The following is a 17,895-nucleotide window of genomic DNA, read 5'->3' on the forward strand; positions in this document are numbered from 1 at the left end:
ATCCACTTCCATTTAGAACAGCAGGCATTTTTGAAATACAGAATTGTCTGTTTTTTTTGTTTTTTTTTTTGCAAGCCTGTCTTTCTTGTAGCGGATTGATTTCTTGGGAAATTTTTATATTAGTAGTAGTAGTTATAGCAGGGATAGTCAAACTGCGGCCCTCCAGATGTCCATGAACTACAATTCCCAGGAGCCCCTGCCAGCATTTGCTGGCAGGGGCTCCTGGGAATTGTAAACCATGGACATCTGGAGGGCCGCAGTTTAACTACCCCTGAGTTATAGTAATAGTGATAGTAATAATTGAATTTATATACCGCCCTCCCAGGAACGGCTCAAGGTAGTGAACATCATAATCAAAACATACAGAATATAAAAATTATACCCATACAAATTATTCTCATTAAAATTTGCAGTTTGCCATGTACAAAAATAAAACATTTAAAACTGTAGTTCAGTGGTCCCCAACCTGCGGGCTGCGGCCCGGTGCCGGGCCGCGAAGGCCTTGGCGCCGGGCCGCGGCTCCCTCTCCCCGCCCCCCCCTGCAGTAAAAAACTTCCCAGGCCACAAGCTTGCGGCCCGGGAAGCTTCTTACTGCGGGAGGGGGGAGAGGGAATCAGGGCCGCGCATTGCGCATGCGCGACCAGGCCGCGCATGCGCACATGCACCATGCGCGAAAGTGCTGTGCATGCACAATTTTGGGCGCGCAATGCGCGGGCGTGGGCACGCATGCACGGCATGTGCGGGGTGGGCAGTTGCCCTGCCGGTCCCCAGCCTCAAAAAGGTTGGGGACCACTGCTGTAGTTAATAAAACTGGTACACCTTGGAGGGCCCACATCCAGCCTGTGCTGAGGCAACTGCATTGGTTGCCAATTGCTGCCTGGATCCGGTTCAAGGTTTGGTTTTAACCTTTAAGGTTTTACGCGGGTTGGGACCCACATACCTGAGGGACTGCCTTATCGCCCTATGTACCCCGCAGGGCCTTACACTCTTTGGGGGGAAATCTATTGGTCGTTCCCAGCCCCAGAGAAGCGCGCCTAGCCTCAACCAGGGCCAGGGCTTTTTCTGTCCTGGCCCACACCTGGTGGAAGGAGCTCGCAGGTGAGCAACGGGCCCTGGGGGAGCTGTAAGCGTTCCGCAGGGCCTGTAAAACAGAGCTCTTCCACCAGGTCTGTGGTTGAGGCTGGGATTTGCAAGGTAGAGCATTGCCTCCCCTGGGGTTTGAAGTATACATCATTACTCTCCATTCTCCATCGCCTTGGTTGGGTAGGGAAAGAGTGGTATTTTTCCGCCATGCTGGGAATTTTTTAAATCTTTTAATGGGAGTTTTAATGGGGGGGTTTAAGACTGTTGTTACCCGCCACGAGCCTATGTAGGGAGAGGCTTGAAGTAAATTTAATATAATAATAATAATAATAATAATAATAATAATAATAATAATAATAATAAAAGTAGCTGTCTGGTCAATTAATTCCAGCTCACCCCTGGTGTTGACCCTTGGGCATTTCTGAAGAGGATTTCTGATCAGGGCCCAGAAGATGTTAACAGTTCACTGGCCCCAACCAAAGGCTTGGTGGAAGAGGTCTATTTTACAGACCCTGTGGAACTATATCAGTTCTGACAGGGCCCAGGTCTCCCTTGGGAGCTCATTCCACCAGGTAGGGGCCAGGACAGAGAAAGCTCTGGCCTTGGTTGAGGTCAGATAAGCTTCTTTGGGGCCGGGGATCACCAGCCAGTTGGGAGTGGCAGAGCATAGGGCTCTTTGGGGACGGTAGAGGCAGCAAGGCTGTCCCTCAGCTTGTTGAAGTGTCATGCTGTCATGTGTATTCTCATCTCCCATAGATGAAAAACGCCGACTACTGAGTCAGGTTGTGCGACCGCAAGAATCCCGTTCACTTAGCCCTACGCACCTTTCAGAAGACAAGCAGAGTCGATGGAAAGAGAACGAGCGAAAGCCCGAGAGGAAGGACAGCGCCAGACATTATGAAGAAGCCGACTTCAAAGAGCGAACCTGTTCAGGGGACAAACAGCGGGAGCAGAGAGAGCAAAAAGAGCAAAGAGAGCCAAGAGAACAAAGAGAACCAAGAGAACAAAGAGAAGTCAACGAAAGCTCAAGAAGCAGGGCCCCAGAGACAGTGGTCCGGCCTTCCGAAGAGCGCGAGGCGGTCGATCACCTGCACGAAGATAAGAAAAAATCTAAAGTCCAGAAGAAGACCCTGAAGAAAAAGAAAGAGGAGGACGTTGCGCTAGATCGCTATGTCAGCGAGCCGGTTGTGGAGAAAGCCCAAGTCTTTTCTCCCAAGAAAGGCCAGAAGAAGAAAAACGCGGAAAAGAAGCGCAAGAGATCGAAAGGCGATTCCGAGGCTTCGGAGGAGGACAGCGGCCCGCATCAGAAGAAGAAGAAAGGGCCACGGACGCCCCCCGTCACCACAAAAGAGGAACTGGTGGAAGTGGTGCCTGAGAAGACCGCTGTAGTAGAAGCTGCCCCCAAACGAGAGGACACGACGTTTAGCGACTGGTCGGACGAAGACGTGCCTGAGCGTGGAGAACCTATTCTGGAAAGAGCTTCCGAGGAGCCCCTCAGAAACAGCCATCGGGCGAGAGCGGAAGCTGTGGAGACTTCGCACGTGGTCGAGGAGACGCCGCACCTGAAACCGGCCGAGCAGAAACGCAGCAGCAGCCTCGGCAGCAACCGAAGCTGCACCTCGAGTCGACTCCGATCGCCCTCCAACGATTCTGCGCACCGTAGCGGAGACGACCACACGGGGATGAAGAAAGCCCTGCACAGCAGCTCCAGCGACAGGGAGAGGGAGAGAAGGTGCCTGGAAATTTCCGGGGAACGGAAGTCAAGGATCGATCAGCTAAAACGAGGGGTTCCGAGCCGTAGCACGTCCTCAGGTATTGCTGGTTGTGCTGAAATGGCTCATTCATTTAAGTCAGTTGAGCAGGACCATGTGAATGACTGTTTATTAGAGAAGATTCTTATACTTACTATTTATTGGGTAGATTCTCTTCCCAAGGCCATAGAAATTAGAAGGTTAAAATAAAGCCCAGAAGCTAGCTGGTTAAAAGGAGGATCCCTCCAAAGTACTGTTTTGGGCCAGCTGCATTCCCCATCTTCCAGCAGAGGATGTAGCTAGGGTTGTGCACGGCAGCATCCGAATCGGCCGTTCCAGGCTGCTGCAGCCAGCCCTGTCTCCCCCCCCCCCCCCGCTCTTTGGATGCCACCGCACACAACCCTAGATGTAGCTGATTTCACCAGCAGGCACTCTGAGCCCAGCTGCTACCTCCACATCTAAAAGCAGAGTTAATTTCCAAGCACGCCTGTTCTGTGTGACCCTCCCCCTTTTAAGGGGCACTTCTCCCGGGCTCCATTCCACTGATGCCCCCTCCAACGGCATGGGCATCTTCTCTTCATGTTTTCAGCACCTTGGTCCTCTTGTCCCCTTTCCGTTGATTCTTTCCTCCTCCTGCCCAGCTCTGCCACATTTCACATAACCCCAAGTGTTTCTCAACCCTGAGAAGTATCTTTTCTTGTAGTAATGGGGGGGGGGGGGGGATGAGCGTGTTCACTCCCCATAAACCAAAACTGTGCAATACCGGCATCCATCATTCCATATAACTAGCCTTGCACAAGTTATAATGAATGTATGTACATCCTGTATCCTTTTTGTAAAAAAGGATCTATGCCTTTCACTTTACAAATGAAACCAGGGAACAGTACTTGGATAAACGGTGCAGTTTTGATTGCATACACCATCTGAATACATATTGAATGTAACATGAGGATTTCTCAGTGCACACGTAAAAAGAAATCAAGTGTGGACTATATACAAATTGTCCGTGTGTTCACTGTAACTTGTGAATAAGGTGTCAGACATAGAATTCTCAATCCAATATGGGATTTGTGTCTGTTTGAAAGCCTTATTGAAAGTCAGCATGCTGTAGTAGTTAAGAGCGGGGACTTCTAATCTGGTGAGAAGTCTAATCTTGTTTCACTGCTTCTCCACATGCAGCCAGCTGGGTGACTTTGGGCTCGCCATAGCACTGATAGAGCTGTTCTGACTGAGCAGTGATATCAGGGCTCTCTCAGCCTCCCCTCCCTCACAGGGTGTCTTTTGTGGGGAGAGGAAAGGGAAGGTGAATGTAAGCCGCTTTGAGACTCCTTCGAGTAGAGAAAAGTGGCATACAAGAACCAGCTCTTCTTCTTCAGTAATATTAGGGCTCTCTCATCCTCACCTCCCTCACAGGGTGTCTTTTGTGGGGAGAGGAAAAGGAAGGTGAATGTAAGCCGCTTTGAGACTTCTTTGGGTAGAGAAAAGCGGCATATAAGAACCTTCTTCAGTAATATTAGGGCTCTCTCAGCCTCGAGTGCTTGCACTTGAAAGCTCACACCTTGAATAAATCTTGGTTGGTCTTAAAGGTGCTACTGAACTCTTATTTTATTGTGCTCCCTCACAGGGTTCCTTTTATGGGGAGGGGAAAGGGAAAGCAACTGTAAGCCGCTTTGAGACTCCTTCAGGTAGAGAAAAGTGGCATATAAGAACCAACTCTTCTTCTTCAGTAATATCAGGGCTCTCTCAGCCTCACCTCCCTCACAGGGTGTCTGTTGTGGGGAGAGGAAAGGGAAGGAGATTGTAAGCTACTTTGAGACTCCCTCAGACTTTGAAAAGCAGGGTAAAAAAATGAATTCTTTTTCATCTTATGTGCCAACTTAAAAAAGATTTCAACCTGATGCTTTCAGAAAATGCATTTGATGCGCTACACGATCACGTACCCTCTTAATCTTTTGTTCAGATCGCCAGGATTCCCGCAGCCACAGCTCCAGGCGAAGCTCCCCTGAATCTGACCGCCAAGGCCATTCGCGATCCGGGTCTTTTGACAGCAGGGAGAGAGGACAAGACAGAGACAGGCACGAGCACGACCGAGAACGGGACCGGGAGAGACGAGACGGGAGGCAAAGAGACTGGGACAGAGACACAAACAAAGACTGGTTAAGGAGCCGGGATCGGGACCGATTAAGGGAGCGAGATCGTCAGCGGGAAAAGAGGAGGGACTTGGACCGTGACAAAGAGAGGCCGCTGCTGGAGACTACCGAGCGGGAGAGAGGCCTCAGTGTCCCTTCCCAGACCGAGGGGTCCAAACACAGTGAAATGAAACCAGTCAAGGAGCATCTGGAATTTGAAGGGATCTGTCTGGACTCTACCTCCCTAGAGAAGGAAAGGCTGGATAAAGACTTGGGATCTCTGCAAGCATTTGAAGATGGGATAGAGGCTGAGAAAGCAGAAAACGTAGAAGGTTGGAAAAACACACTGTCAATTTAATTTTGCTGCCTTTCAGAGAAATACACATGAGTGGGGCCTTTCCGGATGGAGAGCTTAGTATTTCAGATTCTCTTTATTTGAGTAATCTCACGGTGGGGCCACTCCAGATGTTTCACCATGGCAGTGCCAGGTGCCTTTTGGGGTTTTTTTTAGCCATGGTATCGTGGCTTAGTTAAAATTTGTCTGAGACGCATGGATCTGCTTCATGTAAGGGACTAACCGTACACAGCAGACATCCACCTGGTTCGGATAAATGACGGTGTATGTATGTGTTGAGTGTGGGAAGGGGAAAGTTACCCGTCAATCTGTTGATCTACTTGCTTTTAGAGATCTGCCTGTATAAGCATTCTAAGTCTCCCATAGCTCTATGCCCTGGAAGAAATCTGTATTTGGTTCCTGTTAGTACTGTAGAACTTGAAGCAGTGTCAATAGACAGATCAAGGTGTCCCCCTTTACCTCCCCCGCAGGTGGAGACGATGAAGCCAAAATAGATGATATGCAATCCCTGGTATCCGGTGCGGGCGAATACGAACCAATCAGCGACGACGAGCTGGACGAAATCTTGGCAGGTGATGCCGAGAAGCGGGAGGATCAGCAGGATGAGGAGAAGATGCCAGGTAAGCTTGGATGGTGTGCCCCAGGAGAAAACCAAGCCTCTGTGGCGAGATTCTGTGCAGACAGACGCCCAGCATGAATTATGCGAGTTAAGCAAGCGTTCCTGACGCCGGGATATGGTTTTAAGCTCCGCCCGGCTCACGACTCGGAAGGAAATGGAAATGGTAACCTGCTTTTGAAATTGGAGGGGCATCACAGCCCATTAAGACAATTCCCAAGTCTTGTGAAGAAAGCAGGGCATAGAATTCCCACTCCGGGATAGCTTCATGTTTGGGGCTATAAATGTATGCCGAAGGAACACGCATTTGCAGAGTGTGTGCTGTAAAAACAGCCTCAATCCCTTAGACCAGGGGTAGTCAACCTGTGGTCCTCCGGATGTTCATGGACTACAATTTCCATGAGCCCCTGCCAGCATTTGCTGGCAGAGGCTCATGGGAATTGTAGTCCATGAACATCCGGAGGACCACAGGTTGACGACCCCTGCCCTAGACTCCAGTCATCATTTTTTGATTTAGGCTGCAGGTGTGCAAGAAACAAAGGTTTCTTCCTTTGTTTTAAAGGGGGCGGGCTTTTATCACTCACACTTGGAATATGTTTGTTTGAAGATCCATATTACTGAAATCACATCAGAGTGTTAGATGGTTTGGATTTCTTTCATTCTGCTTTTCTAAGTGAGGAGCTTTTTAAACCTTCCTCTCTTCAGGTTTGTTTGTTTTTAAAGCATGGGAGCGAGTTGAGTGACTTGGGTGGGTGTGGCCTCTCTTCAAGGCAGGTGGGTGAATGTAGCCCAGGTTTCAGCCAGAAAGGCAGAATGACGGCACAAACAGGATTCCTGATGGTTATCTCAGTCCGGTACTTTTCCTCGCAAACAACAAAAAGGCAGGTGGATTTGGGGTGATTTTCAGATGAGGGGTGGTAACTGCCATAAGGACCAAGGTTAATTCTGATATCTCTGGGCTCAAGGAAGATAATTGCATTAACAGGAGCCTTTGTATTTTCCCTTTGAAGGTGAGATAGCATTAGTCAAAACTGGTAACATATAATCACAGAAGCTGCCTGTCGATATGTTTTGATTCCGATACCAGAGTTCTAAGGGGGAGTGTCTCATTATATAAAAAAACTGGTGAAACCTTAGCCAGTTTAAGCAAATTAGGGTTATGAAGCTTAGTGTCATCCACAGAGTCCTGTGAGAAAGGCGTTGGCAAATAACACAACAGAAATAGATAAAGCAGAATTGTTGATCCAGAAAGGAAAACGGGTGAAATCAGGTGACACATTTGATTCGCCTCCGAAGGACAAACCAATAGTTTTATCATAATAGTTATCCTTGAAGTTACATCAGGTTTTTTTTTTTAAGTTTGCACTGAGAAAGTAAACTCATCGATGCAGGAAAATCTGAATGGATTTTAGGACCCATCGAGGCCTATAAGTAAACCACCTAGACCAGCGGTTCTCAACCTGGGGGTCGCAACCCCTAGGGGGGTCAATCGACCCTTTCAGGGGGTCACCGAGGCCGCTGCAGCAACGCGAAGGGGGTTGTAGGGTTGCCTAGTGAGCATAGAAAGCCAGGGTGGCCAGTGCCGTAGCATGGAGGGGAGGCACAGGCACAGGAACCAGCGATGCTCCAGCCAGTGCCCGCATACAGATGCCAACTTGCGGGCACCAGCTGGCACACCGGTGCCTCCCCTCCACTCCTTGGCGCTGGCCGCCTCGGCTCTCCATGACCCCCTTTGTGTCGTTGCCACAGTGGTAGCCGTCTCCTAATTGATACGCTTTAGATTTCCATCCTCCTAATGGTTTTTAAAATCCGTTTCAAGATCTTCTACATACACGTTGCCATACCTGATTGTGCCCCATTCAACGGCGCTTCTGTGTGCTCTTCATGTGTTTGCAGATCCAGTGGATGTCATCGATGTGGACTGGTCTAGCCTGATGCCAAAGCAGCCCAAAGAGCTGCGGGAGCCGGGAGCCGCCCTCCTGAAGTTTACTCCCGGCGCCGTTATGTTGAGAGTCGGCATTTCCAAACAACTGGCTGGCCCCCAGCTCTTCACCAAGATAAAAGAAACCTGCCAGCGATCCCTGGAGAAACCAAAAGGTAATTACTTGATTTCTCGTTTTAGAAATGCCACTTCTCCGGAGACCTGCGTGAAGCTCACCCCATTAGCCCCAAAATAAAAGAGGAAACCTCTTGGGGCTGAACCAGGAAACAGTTTTGACCTGTGTTTTTCATATCTGAGCACAGATCAAAATGGAATTGCTGTATCCGATGAACAGCTTGCGCATAGATACGATGGACGATGTGACAAGGGAAGTTGTATGCTGCATGTGTATGGAGCTCTATAGACTCCTCTGCTCTCAAAGCCACATTTCACTCAGCCTGGGAATCTCTTGATTAGGTTTAGATTAGATTATTTATTACGGTCGTGGACTAGCATCAAAGTATCTTACAGACCGCATACATCGTTACAGCGTTCTAACAGGACACTTGGCATTAGGGAGTAAACAAAGGCACAAAACATTAATAAAGCATTTTGACAGTCAGCATCAACAGTAACCAAAGATTTCCGCACTCTGCGGCAGTGTAGCAAAACTTCGCCACCATGTAAGGAACAAAATTATCTTTATCAGCAAGCAAGATGTTAATTAGATGATCATCTGTAAGCCCAGGGAACCTAGATAGCAAGGGCAAGATTAAATGGCTTCTGGCAACCTTATAAAAGTCACAGAATAATATAATGTGGGCAGTCGATTCAATTGCACCTGAATTGCAAGGGCATGGGAATCTCTTGAGATTCGGCGTGGTGTCGTCATTAAAAGTGGCGGCCTCTAATCTGGAGAATTGGGCTTGATTCCCCACTCCTTTTCCACATGCAGCCAGATGGATGACCTTGAGCCAGTCACAGTTCTCTTAGAGCTGTTCTCACACGGGGGTTCTCTTAGAGCTCTCTCAGCTTCACCTACATCACAGGGTATCTGTTGCGGAGAGAGGAAGAGAAAGTCTCTCGTAAGCCACTTTGGGACTCCTTCAGGGAGTGAAAAGCGGGGTATCAAAAAGCAGCTCTTCTTCTCTTTGTTACCCATCAGAGCAGTTCTGTCAGATTGAAATAGGCCCAGGCAAGCAATTAGGGGGATCCTGAGCCGTACCTGTTCAGGCAACTTGCCCAAGAACAAGTTTGTCAGCCAGTGATCAAGCCTCAGCATCCACAAGGTGAGGTGCAGGGGTCGTCTCAGGTGGCGGATCTGGGTGGTGACAACCTCCCTGCTGCTGCCCACCTGGCCTCTCAAGCTTCATAATCTCTACTTTCCCAGGCCTCTCCAAAACCAGAAGGACAAGCCAGGCACACCCTACAGGAGTCCTCTGCATTGTGTAGCGGTTAAGATCAGCGGCTTCTAATCTGGCCAGCCGGGTTTGATTCCACGCTCCTCCACCTGCAGCCAGCCGGGTGACCTTGGGTTCCTCACAGTCCTGCCAGAGCTCTCTCAACCCCTCCTCCCTCGCAGGGTGTCCGTTGTGGGGAGAGGAAGTGAAAGTTGTCTGTAAGATGTTTGGGGACTGAAGGATCTGTAAGATCCTTCAGGGATTGAATAAGCAGGGGATAAAAAAACAGCTCTTCTTCTAGTTCTCAGGGTTAGGGGCTGCAGACAGATTTTGCTCTCTCTCTCTAGTAGTATCCCCAAGTGTGACTGTTCTCCTGCAGGACAGATTCAAATAGGTAGCCGTGTTGGTCTGAAGTAGCACAATAAAATCAAAGTCCAGTGGCCCCTTTAAGACCAACAAAGATTTATTCAAGGCGTGAGCTTTCAAGTGCAGGCACTCTTCCTCAGTCTGAGGTCTTAAAGGTGCTACTGGAGTCTGATTTTATTATTCTATTCTCCTGGGTAAGTGAATGACTGCCCAGTCAGACTTTGGGAGAAAACCGTGTACTCGGGCATCTTTGTAGTAGGGGCTAAATATGTTTCCTTTGGCCACGGTGGCCCCAATAACAAATTCGAGACTGCTGCCATCTGCAGGGGCAGACCCTTTAACCACATTGCTGACAGCTGCAGAAATTGGCTCTGTTATACAGATGTCTCAGATGACTGACCTGACAGCCCATCGCCCCGGGTTTATTTCTGGATGTGTGCTTGGGCTCCCTTCAGAAATTCCTTTTCTCCGGCATGTGTTTCACTTCGCCTTGAAATCGAGGCCGAATGTACTTACAGCACGTTCCATCCGGTCGCAGCTGTAATTCACTCGAATGGCACTGTTATCATACACCACAGGTGAAAATTGGATGTTGCTTGCTTAACCCAGACTGTTAAAAAGCAGCTTGCGCAAGGGAGTTTGCTTTATAGCGCCACTAAACAAGACTTTAATGATTCTCTGCGGGGAGAGAATTCATAACTGGAAAGTAGTCGTTTCAGGATGCGTCTGGCTGTCCCTAAACCTTCGCAGGTGGAAGAGAGTTAGCAGCGTTTTATACTCCTCTATGACAACATTGTGTAAAAAAGCGAAGTTTGTTATAATTGTTGTATAATGTCTCCAGCTGTTGTTCAGATGGTTGATCTTGGATGATTTATATCTGCTGCTAAGCAACACCACGGTGGTTGCCCACAATGAGAAAGCTTTTCTTAGCCAAATACTTGATTTGTGTGGTTCAGTTCATTATATCACCCCTCCTTCTTGCTTAACCTTCAAACTGAATGTTAACTTTCCCCCTGTTGCTCAATATATGTTCTTTGCTCCTTCAGATTTACCACCATCAACTTCCCCTTGAAGGTTGTCTTCTCCTAATTTCCTCTATTCTCCTCTGCTGCCCCTTTTTAGCACCAAACCCCCACTTCCCTCTGAAAGGAGATTTTATTCAGATTCAGCCTTTGGCAGACTTCCCTTTTGATTTCTTCTCTGTTGTTCACTGTCCCCCAGAGAATCTCATATTGGTAGGATACTCAAAGGCGGGGGCCTGATGCTTTTGGCTGAGGGTGTGCTGTTGTGTAAATAGTGCCATGGTCACCCTCTGAAAGACATTTTGATCATTTTATTTTTGTGCTGCCCCTCATTAGATGCAGAGAACCTGTTTGAACATGAATTCGGGGCCCTAAACATGGCTGCCCTGCTGCGAAGGGAAGAGCGATCCGGCCTGCTGTGTAATCTTGGTCCTTGTTGTAAGGCCCTGTGCTTCAGGAGAGATTCTGCGATCCGAAAACAGCTAGTGAAAAATGAGAAGGTAAGCGCACGGGACATCGGGAAAGCATGTTGAATAGTCAAAATGGAAGGTTCTCCTCATAGAATCATAGAGTTGGAAGGGGCCATACAGGCCTTCTAGTCCAACCCCCTGCTCAACGCAGGATCAGCCCAAAGCATTCTAAAGCATCCAAGAAAAGAGATCCTTCAAGGTTGTAGAACCTATCTACTGTCTGATCTCCCAAAGAGAATGTGGAAAAGAATAGGCCGTCTCACAGGGCATCATCCTATCAGTATAGCTGTTTTAAGGTTGCAAGGTAACCCATACCACATTGTTGAAACTTAAATGCCTTGCTTGATGGAGCCAACAGGGCTGAGAGATTGTGAAGAGGAGGGGTTTTCAGAGGGTTAGCAGAAGCCCTCGGGAAGGGCAGGAAATAGCAAGAAGAAGGGAGCAAAGAAAGGGGAGGAGTTTGTCAGGAGGTGGGAAAGAAAAAACTAAAGTTAGGTTGAGAACGGGAACCAGGATCTGAGGGTTTTGGGTTTTTTTTTAATATTTCCAGTGAATCCCCACATACATCCTGCTTGTAAGTTATTTCTCAAGTTTCAAATCTCTATGAAAAACAGGGGCGGTCTCCTATCTCTCAGCTCGGCTAATGGCAGTGCTTTCTGCTAGTGCCAGGAACCTTCCTTAGAGACAAGATGGGGGCATTAGAACTGTTAAACGATCTGAGGGACTGTTTAAGTCCCTATGCCCCTCACAGGGCTTAATGCTTTGTGAATACTAATAGGCTAGTAATTCCTGGCTCACATGAAGTTTGCCAGGCTCTGGCCCCTGCCCGGTGGAATGAGGATGTGGAAGAGCTACAGGCCCTGACAAAGCTAATGCGATTCCGCAGGACCTGTAAAATGGAGCTCTTCGACCAGGCTTTTAGTTGAGGCCAGACTAAGGGAAGATCCTCCTTCGACGTTCTTCAATTCTTCAACTATTAATTGTGTAACATCTACCTGGGAATGGCAGCCGAGTGGGGGGATTGTATGTGGGGGCGTTTTGTTGATGTTTTTAGAAATGTTATAATTGTATTTCTTTCTAAGTTTAATGTGTATTTAAACTCTTGTTAGGCGCCACAAGCTGACAGGTCCAAGAGTAGCAGCATACAAATGCAAATAAATAATTAAATAAAATTATATGGAATTGGCTCACTTTTATAAGGATTGCAATGGATTGCAATGTTTATTGCGTGTATCACCTTGCTTTTACCAAGTCTGTCATCTGCTTTCTGCATTACAAGACGTCATGCCTTATGTAGGGTTTTTGATGTGGAACACATCTTCTTGCACGCCCCCTGAAACGGATGTGACTATGGACATGACGTCTGTAGTCCCGCCCCAGGGAGTGTGCCAGATGAGGCCCATGGAGGAGGCAGAAGTGGCTGAGGTAGTGAGGCGCCACCCAGAGGCCCAGCCAGTGGGTGAGCTGCAGCCGGGGGCTCAGCCAGCACCTGCGCCACCGGCAGGGGCTGAGGCATGGGCGAAGGCCCGAGGGTAAAGAGGGAAACGGGAAGGAGGAGGGGGAAAAGGAAGGGAGTCTGTGTGTGTGTGTGTGTGTGTTTCTGCGGAGGGGGGACGACCAAGGAGGAGGTTGGGAAACCAAAAGGGGGGGAGGGGGGAGGGGGGAAGGGAGTCTGTGTGTGTCTGTGTGTCTGTGTGTGCGTGCATGCATTTGTGTTTGCAACAGTGGGAGGGGGCCCCATGTGTTCCTCATAACTTATGAGAATCAGACTGTCAGAAATGTTATTTCTAACTCCATAGCCCTATTCCTATTGCAAAGTCCTGTGCCGTCTGCTTGACTTGTCTTTTATATTTTGTGTCTTGAGTCTCACCAAGAAAGACGCACTACAAGTGAAATAAATAAATAACCATTGTCCCTAGGCAATGGCTGCAGTTAACGGAGCAGTAGAATATTAATTTTCACAAATGCGGTTCGGCATTCTTTGATACTGATTGTGTTTTGTTCCATTGCACAAAGCACAGCTTTTCCTTTTCAAATAAATTGCTAAATGTGTTAGTAGGCTGTTTGATTGTTTTTTATTTTTGTTTGTTTGTTTGTTTTGCTGTCTTAATGGACTTTGAAGAAAGGCTCTTTGCTTTAAAAAGTACCCCTAGCATTCTGATGTCTGTTTTGTAGTGTTCTAACAGCTGGCTCCCCTGCGTCACACTGACTAACTCGAAATCTCAATTCAATTCAAATAGGGCACAACCAAGCAAACCTATACAAACCCCCCTGTAGTGGACAATGACTTGTTTCGGCTGAGCCTCCGGTTGTTTAAGCGCAAGACTACGCGTCAAGGTTCTGGACAAGAAAAGAACGAGGACAGTAAACTTATACCACCATATGTTCCCGAAATCAGCTTGACCTGAGCCGTGTACCGTGGGGTACATGCCCTGTAGTCCTTTAGCTTACTGCTCATCTTGATGTTTCCGTTTTTGGTCCCTTTGAACGTCATGCTGGCGGGAGGTGAAACGATGCTTTAGACATGGTGCACATCACATGACTGGATAACAACAAAGATACTCAACGCGAGAAATGTAAAGACGCATTGGTGTTTGGTTCGCTGCATGGTTTGTGACGTCGAGTTCTAACCACAGATCTTCTTATTTAATGATTCACTTGTATGTAAGAGCGTGAAGAGAAATCCATTTTTTTGGAAATCTGTTTTATCACTGGCTATTAAATTTTTAAGAAAACAATTTTTTTAATCTCGAACTTTTTTCCTAAACTCAAGAGTTTGTTCCTTTGGTAAAAGATGCTTGTCTAGAATGGTTTATTGTTAATACTAAGCTCTGCCTGACGTGGCCTCTACCTCATTTAAGTGGAAAACCTCTGCCTCAAGTCGAAGCCCAGTTCTAGCATGTTAAAAGGCAGTGACCAAGGGCAGGTGTATTCCCAAGCGCTCAGTTGCCGGAATAATCTCTGTGTAGAAATAACATGAAATCTGTGTGACGTGTGTCACACGTTTCGTAATAATGGTTTTATATGCAAATCGTAATGTTTAATAAGAATTTGTAAAGCTATGAGGTAAAAGAGAGAACCAGTTTGGTGTAGTGGTTAGGAATGTGGACTTCTAATCTGGCATGCTGGGTTCTAATCCATGCTCCCCCACATGCAACCAGTTGGGTGAACTTGGGCTCTCCACAGCACTGAGAAAGCTGTTCCGGCCAAGCAGTCATATCAGGGCTCTCTCAGCCTCACCTCCCTCACAGGGTGTCTGTTGTGGGGAGAGGAAAGGGAACGGGATTGTAAGCCATTTCAAGGCTCCTTTGGGTAGAGAAAAGCGGCATATAAGAACCAACTCTTCTTCTTTTTCAGTAATATCAGGGCTCTCTCAGCCTCACCTCCCTCACAGGGTGTCTGTTGTGGGGAGAGGAAAGGGAAGGCGATTGGAAGCCATTTCAAGGCTCCTTTGGGTAGAGAAAAGCGGCATATAAGAACCAACTCTTCTTCTTTTTCAGTAATATCAGGGCTCTCTCAGCCTCACCTCCCTCACAGGGTGTCTGTTGTGGGGAGAGGAAAGGGAAGGGGATTGTAAGCCACTTTGAGACTCCTTCGGGGAGAGAAAAGCGTCATATAAGAACCAATTTTTCTTCCTCCTCTTCCTTCTCTCCTCTTCTCTCCTTTTCTTTTCGTCTGCTTTTCTTCTAGGGTAGGATTACTTCTAGGCTTGATTTCAAGGCCTCTGCACAGCTTGCCAAATGGGAGATTCTGCAGGGTGATTTGGGGGAGGGGGCGGATACAGGAGTCCATCTCACAGGGATATCCAAATAAGTTACAAACAAACATGAGTTGGTGCTCTGAGATGGACAGGTGGTTTGTTGACCAAAGGTCTAGTCCAGGGGTAGTCAAACTGCGGCCCTCCAGATGTCCATGGACCACAATTCCCAGAAGCCCCTGCCAGCAAATGCTGGCAGGGGCTTTTGGGAATTGTAGTCCATGGACATCTGGAGGGCCGCAGTTTGACTACCCCTGGTCTAGTCAGACTGATTAAAATGCTAGACAGTTGAGTTAAAAATGATGGGTTGGCTTTATGGCTCTTGGCTGCAGTAAAAAGTTTTCTCACAAAAACAAGTCCTTGATTTGACAGTGGATGATGAAAGAATACTGGAGGTGAGAAGAAGAGAAACCTGGAAAAAGGTGGCTGGGGCGTCAGAGACTTCCAAGAGACGGGTTTGGTGTCCCAGTTCTAGAGATCTCAGAAATTAGCCTTGACCAGGGAGAAATCCCTAGCTTCAAAAGATACTTAGGTTCAAGGTTTTGGTGTTAACCTTTAAGGCCCTTTGTGGTCTGGGACCCACATATCTGAGGGACCGCCTGTGGCCTTATGCTCCTCTCGGGGTCTTGCACTCTGCAGGTACTAATTTGTTGGTGGTTTCTGGCCCTCAGGAGGTTCACCTGACCTTAGTCAGGGCCTTTTTGGTCCTGGCCCCTACCTGGTGGAATGAGGGGCCGTACAGGAGCTTTCACGGTTCCGCAGGGCCTGTAAGACAGAGCTCTTCCGCCAGGTCTTTGGTTGAGGCTAGGGCATGGTAGATCTAGGCGTCCCTCCATAGTTAAGAGCATCAGATGATGAGCAACTTACATCTGGAATAGTTGACACCCGTTCCCTGAGGCACTGTGGGGGGAGGTAAAGGAGGAGCTTGGGTTGGGTTTCTTTTTACTTTTTTCTCACCTACGGAATAAGGAGTTTGCTGGGTCTCTAATTGTTTTATCTATGTGGGGTTTTCTCCTTTATTGTAACCAGCCACGAGACGAGTTTCGAGAGCAGCGGGTAAGAAATCGAATGAATAATAACAGTAATAAACCACAAAAGGGAAAAGGGCATCATCTCAGATGTCTAGATGGAATTTGACAGCAACAAAAGTTTGTGATGCAAAAAGCAGCTGTGCCGTGCCCATTAGTGGCGCACGCTGTTGTCAGCCTGCACATTCTCCGTTCCCATTGTGCGCCTCCGCAGAAGATCTTGATGAACATCTATTACGGATAAGCGCAACCCTGTTTTCCATTCTCACTCTGAGGATGAGGACATCTTGGGAGAAGGGTGCTCTCGCGTGCTTTCCCTCTCATGGCTCTTTTTAAAAGATTCCATCATCTCAGCTGAGCAAGGATTCTACCCACCCACAACCCTGACAGCACCTTATCCCCTGCTTTGGCAGGCGAGGAGTCCAACAGAGGATCCTGGTGTGCCATCATAGTCCTCCAGGAGCAGAACGACAGCTGAGCAAGCTGCAGGGTGGTGGCGGTGGGGATATGTCCAACAAGACAGCCTGGTGCCTCCAATTGCTCCGTTTGTGCCTGAGGAGCCATTTTCATGCTCTTTTGTGGCCCATTTTTAAAATGCTTTTGTTTTGGACTCCCGCAGTCTTCCTTGGCTCCTCTAGGCTAGACTCTGCAGAGGAGCTCCCTTTGCAAGAGACAGAATGAAGGAGGAGAGGATCTCTTGGTAAGGCCCTAACACACCCTTCACTGTGCAAGGAGGAATACAGGTGCAAGCCTCATTTATGTTTCTGGTTTACTTTCAGCAGGGATGGTCAAACCAGGGAGCCTACCCAGAAAGTTCTGCATATCAGGAATAGGCCAACATGGGCTCTGTGTGACCTCATCCAAGACAATTTCTGACTCTCACATGAGTGATGCAATTAGAACTGCACAGAGGAAAGGCTGGATCATTTACTCAGAAGCAACAAAGACAAAAGTATCTGTCTGGAAAGGGGCTAATTCCTCAATGACCCTCCATACCTGAAAGTATTGTCTCTCTTAATGCCTTTTCTCCATGAAGTCGTCCTTCCCACAGTTTCCCCCCATCCTTAATTGCTGGCACATCCAACTCCCATTAAGGCAGAGGTAGTCAAACTGCGGCCCTCCAGATGTCCATGGACTACAATTCCCAGAAGCCCCTTCCAGCATTCGCTGGCAGGGGCTTCTGGGAATTGTAGTCCATGGACATCTGGAGGGCCGCAGTTTGACTACCCCTGCATTAAGTATGTCCGCTGTGCCTAAGGGACCCGTTCCAGCCCAAAATGCAAATACGGCCCACACCTGAGGAACTCCCTGTTCATTATGCAAATACTGGAAGTTTCCTTATAAGGTAATTAAGGCTTCTTGGCCAAAAACTGACTCGCTTGTTAACAGAGTTTCCACTTCATTATCCCATATCAACTTATTGTCTTAGAGCCGAGACACCCAAACCTGCCCCCAGGATTCATTTTTGGGGATAAAAACAGCCCATTTGGTTCAGTCCACTGAGTGTTGTGGACCTCGCATGCACCTGGCATAGTCACATGATAAATGTTTGACAAATTTAAAAAATATATTAAAAATTAGTTAACTCCCACCCATTCAGGAAATCCTTCCTGGGCTGCCAGGAAACCCCAGGGCTTCACAAAACCCTGGTTGAGAAAGCCTGCTTTAACCAAACAGTCTCAAAGTTGTCTAGGAGTCACAGTGGAGTGAATCCTTGGGGGAAGAAGCCGATCTTCAGCCAGATGTAATCCAGGGACATCTGCAGAGCCATAGTGTCATGAACCCCTGTTTCTGACCCGTAGTTTCATCCCTTCTTGATATTTAGCTTTTTTGTTTGCTCCCGGATCTCCCGTGAAGTTGTGGCACCTTCCTGGGCCTGCTTGAAAGTGCCCCTCCCATCCCCCCCTTGCATTTCCCTTATTGCTTTTCGCAAGGCTGGCGTTGCTGGGAACTCAGTCTAAATACCAGATGGCCGGATGGGCTGTTTTGGCACCTTG

At 48.0% G+C, this 17,895-nt stretch overlaps 2 protein-coding genes across 7 annotated transcripts in view; both read left to right on the top strand.

The window, feature by feature from the left end:
- The window catches only part of ZC3H13 (zinc finger CCCH-type containing 13), a 54,961-nt gene extending 41,110 nt beyond the window's left edge, over positions 1 to 13,851 (top strand). For all 5 annotated transcript variants that reach the window (XM_077312544.1, XM_077312559.1, XM_077312552.1 and 2 more), the window contains 6 exons: positions 1,840 to 2,895; positions 4,795 to 5,295; positions 5,789 to 5,938; positions 7,831 to 8,031; positions 10,980 to 11,143; positions 13,354 to 13,851. In XM_077312544.1, coding sequence (XP_077168659.1) covers positions 1,840 to 2,895; positions 4,795 to 5,295; positions 5,789 to 5,938; positions 7,831 to 8,031; positions 10,980 to 11,143; positions 13,354 to 13,521 — 2,240 coding nt within the window. In that variant the 3' untranslated portion in view covers positions 13,522 to 13,851. The remainder of the gene's footprint in view (positions 1 to 1,839; positions 2,896 to 4,794; positions 5,296 to 5,788; positions 5,939 to 7,830; positions 8,032 to 10,979; positions 11,144 to 13,353) is intronic.
- Positions 1 to 17,895, top strand: part of FOXO1 (forkhead box O1) — a 456,870-nt gene that overhangs the window by 420,345 nt on the left and 18,630 nt on the right. The gene's annotated exons all lie outside the window — the stretch shown is intronic.

The sequence above is a fragment of the Paroedura picta genome, chromosome 1 (genome assembly GCF_049243985.1).
Source record: "Paroedura picta isolate Pp20150507F chromosome 1, Ppicta_v3.0, whole genome shotgun sequence".
In the NCBI taxonomy this organism is placed as follows: domain Eukaryota; kingdom Metazoa; phylum Chordata; class Lepidosauria; order Squamata; family Gekkonidae; genus Paroedura; species Paroedura picta.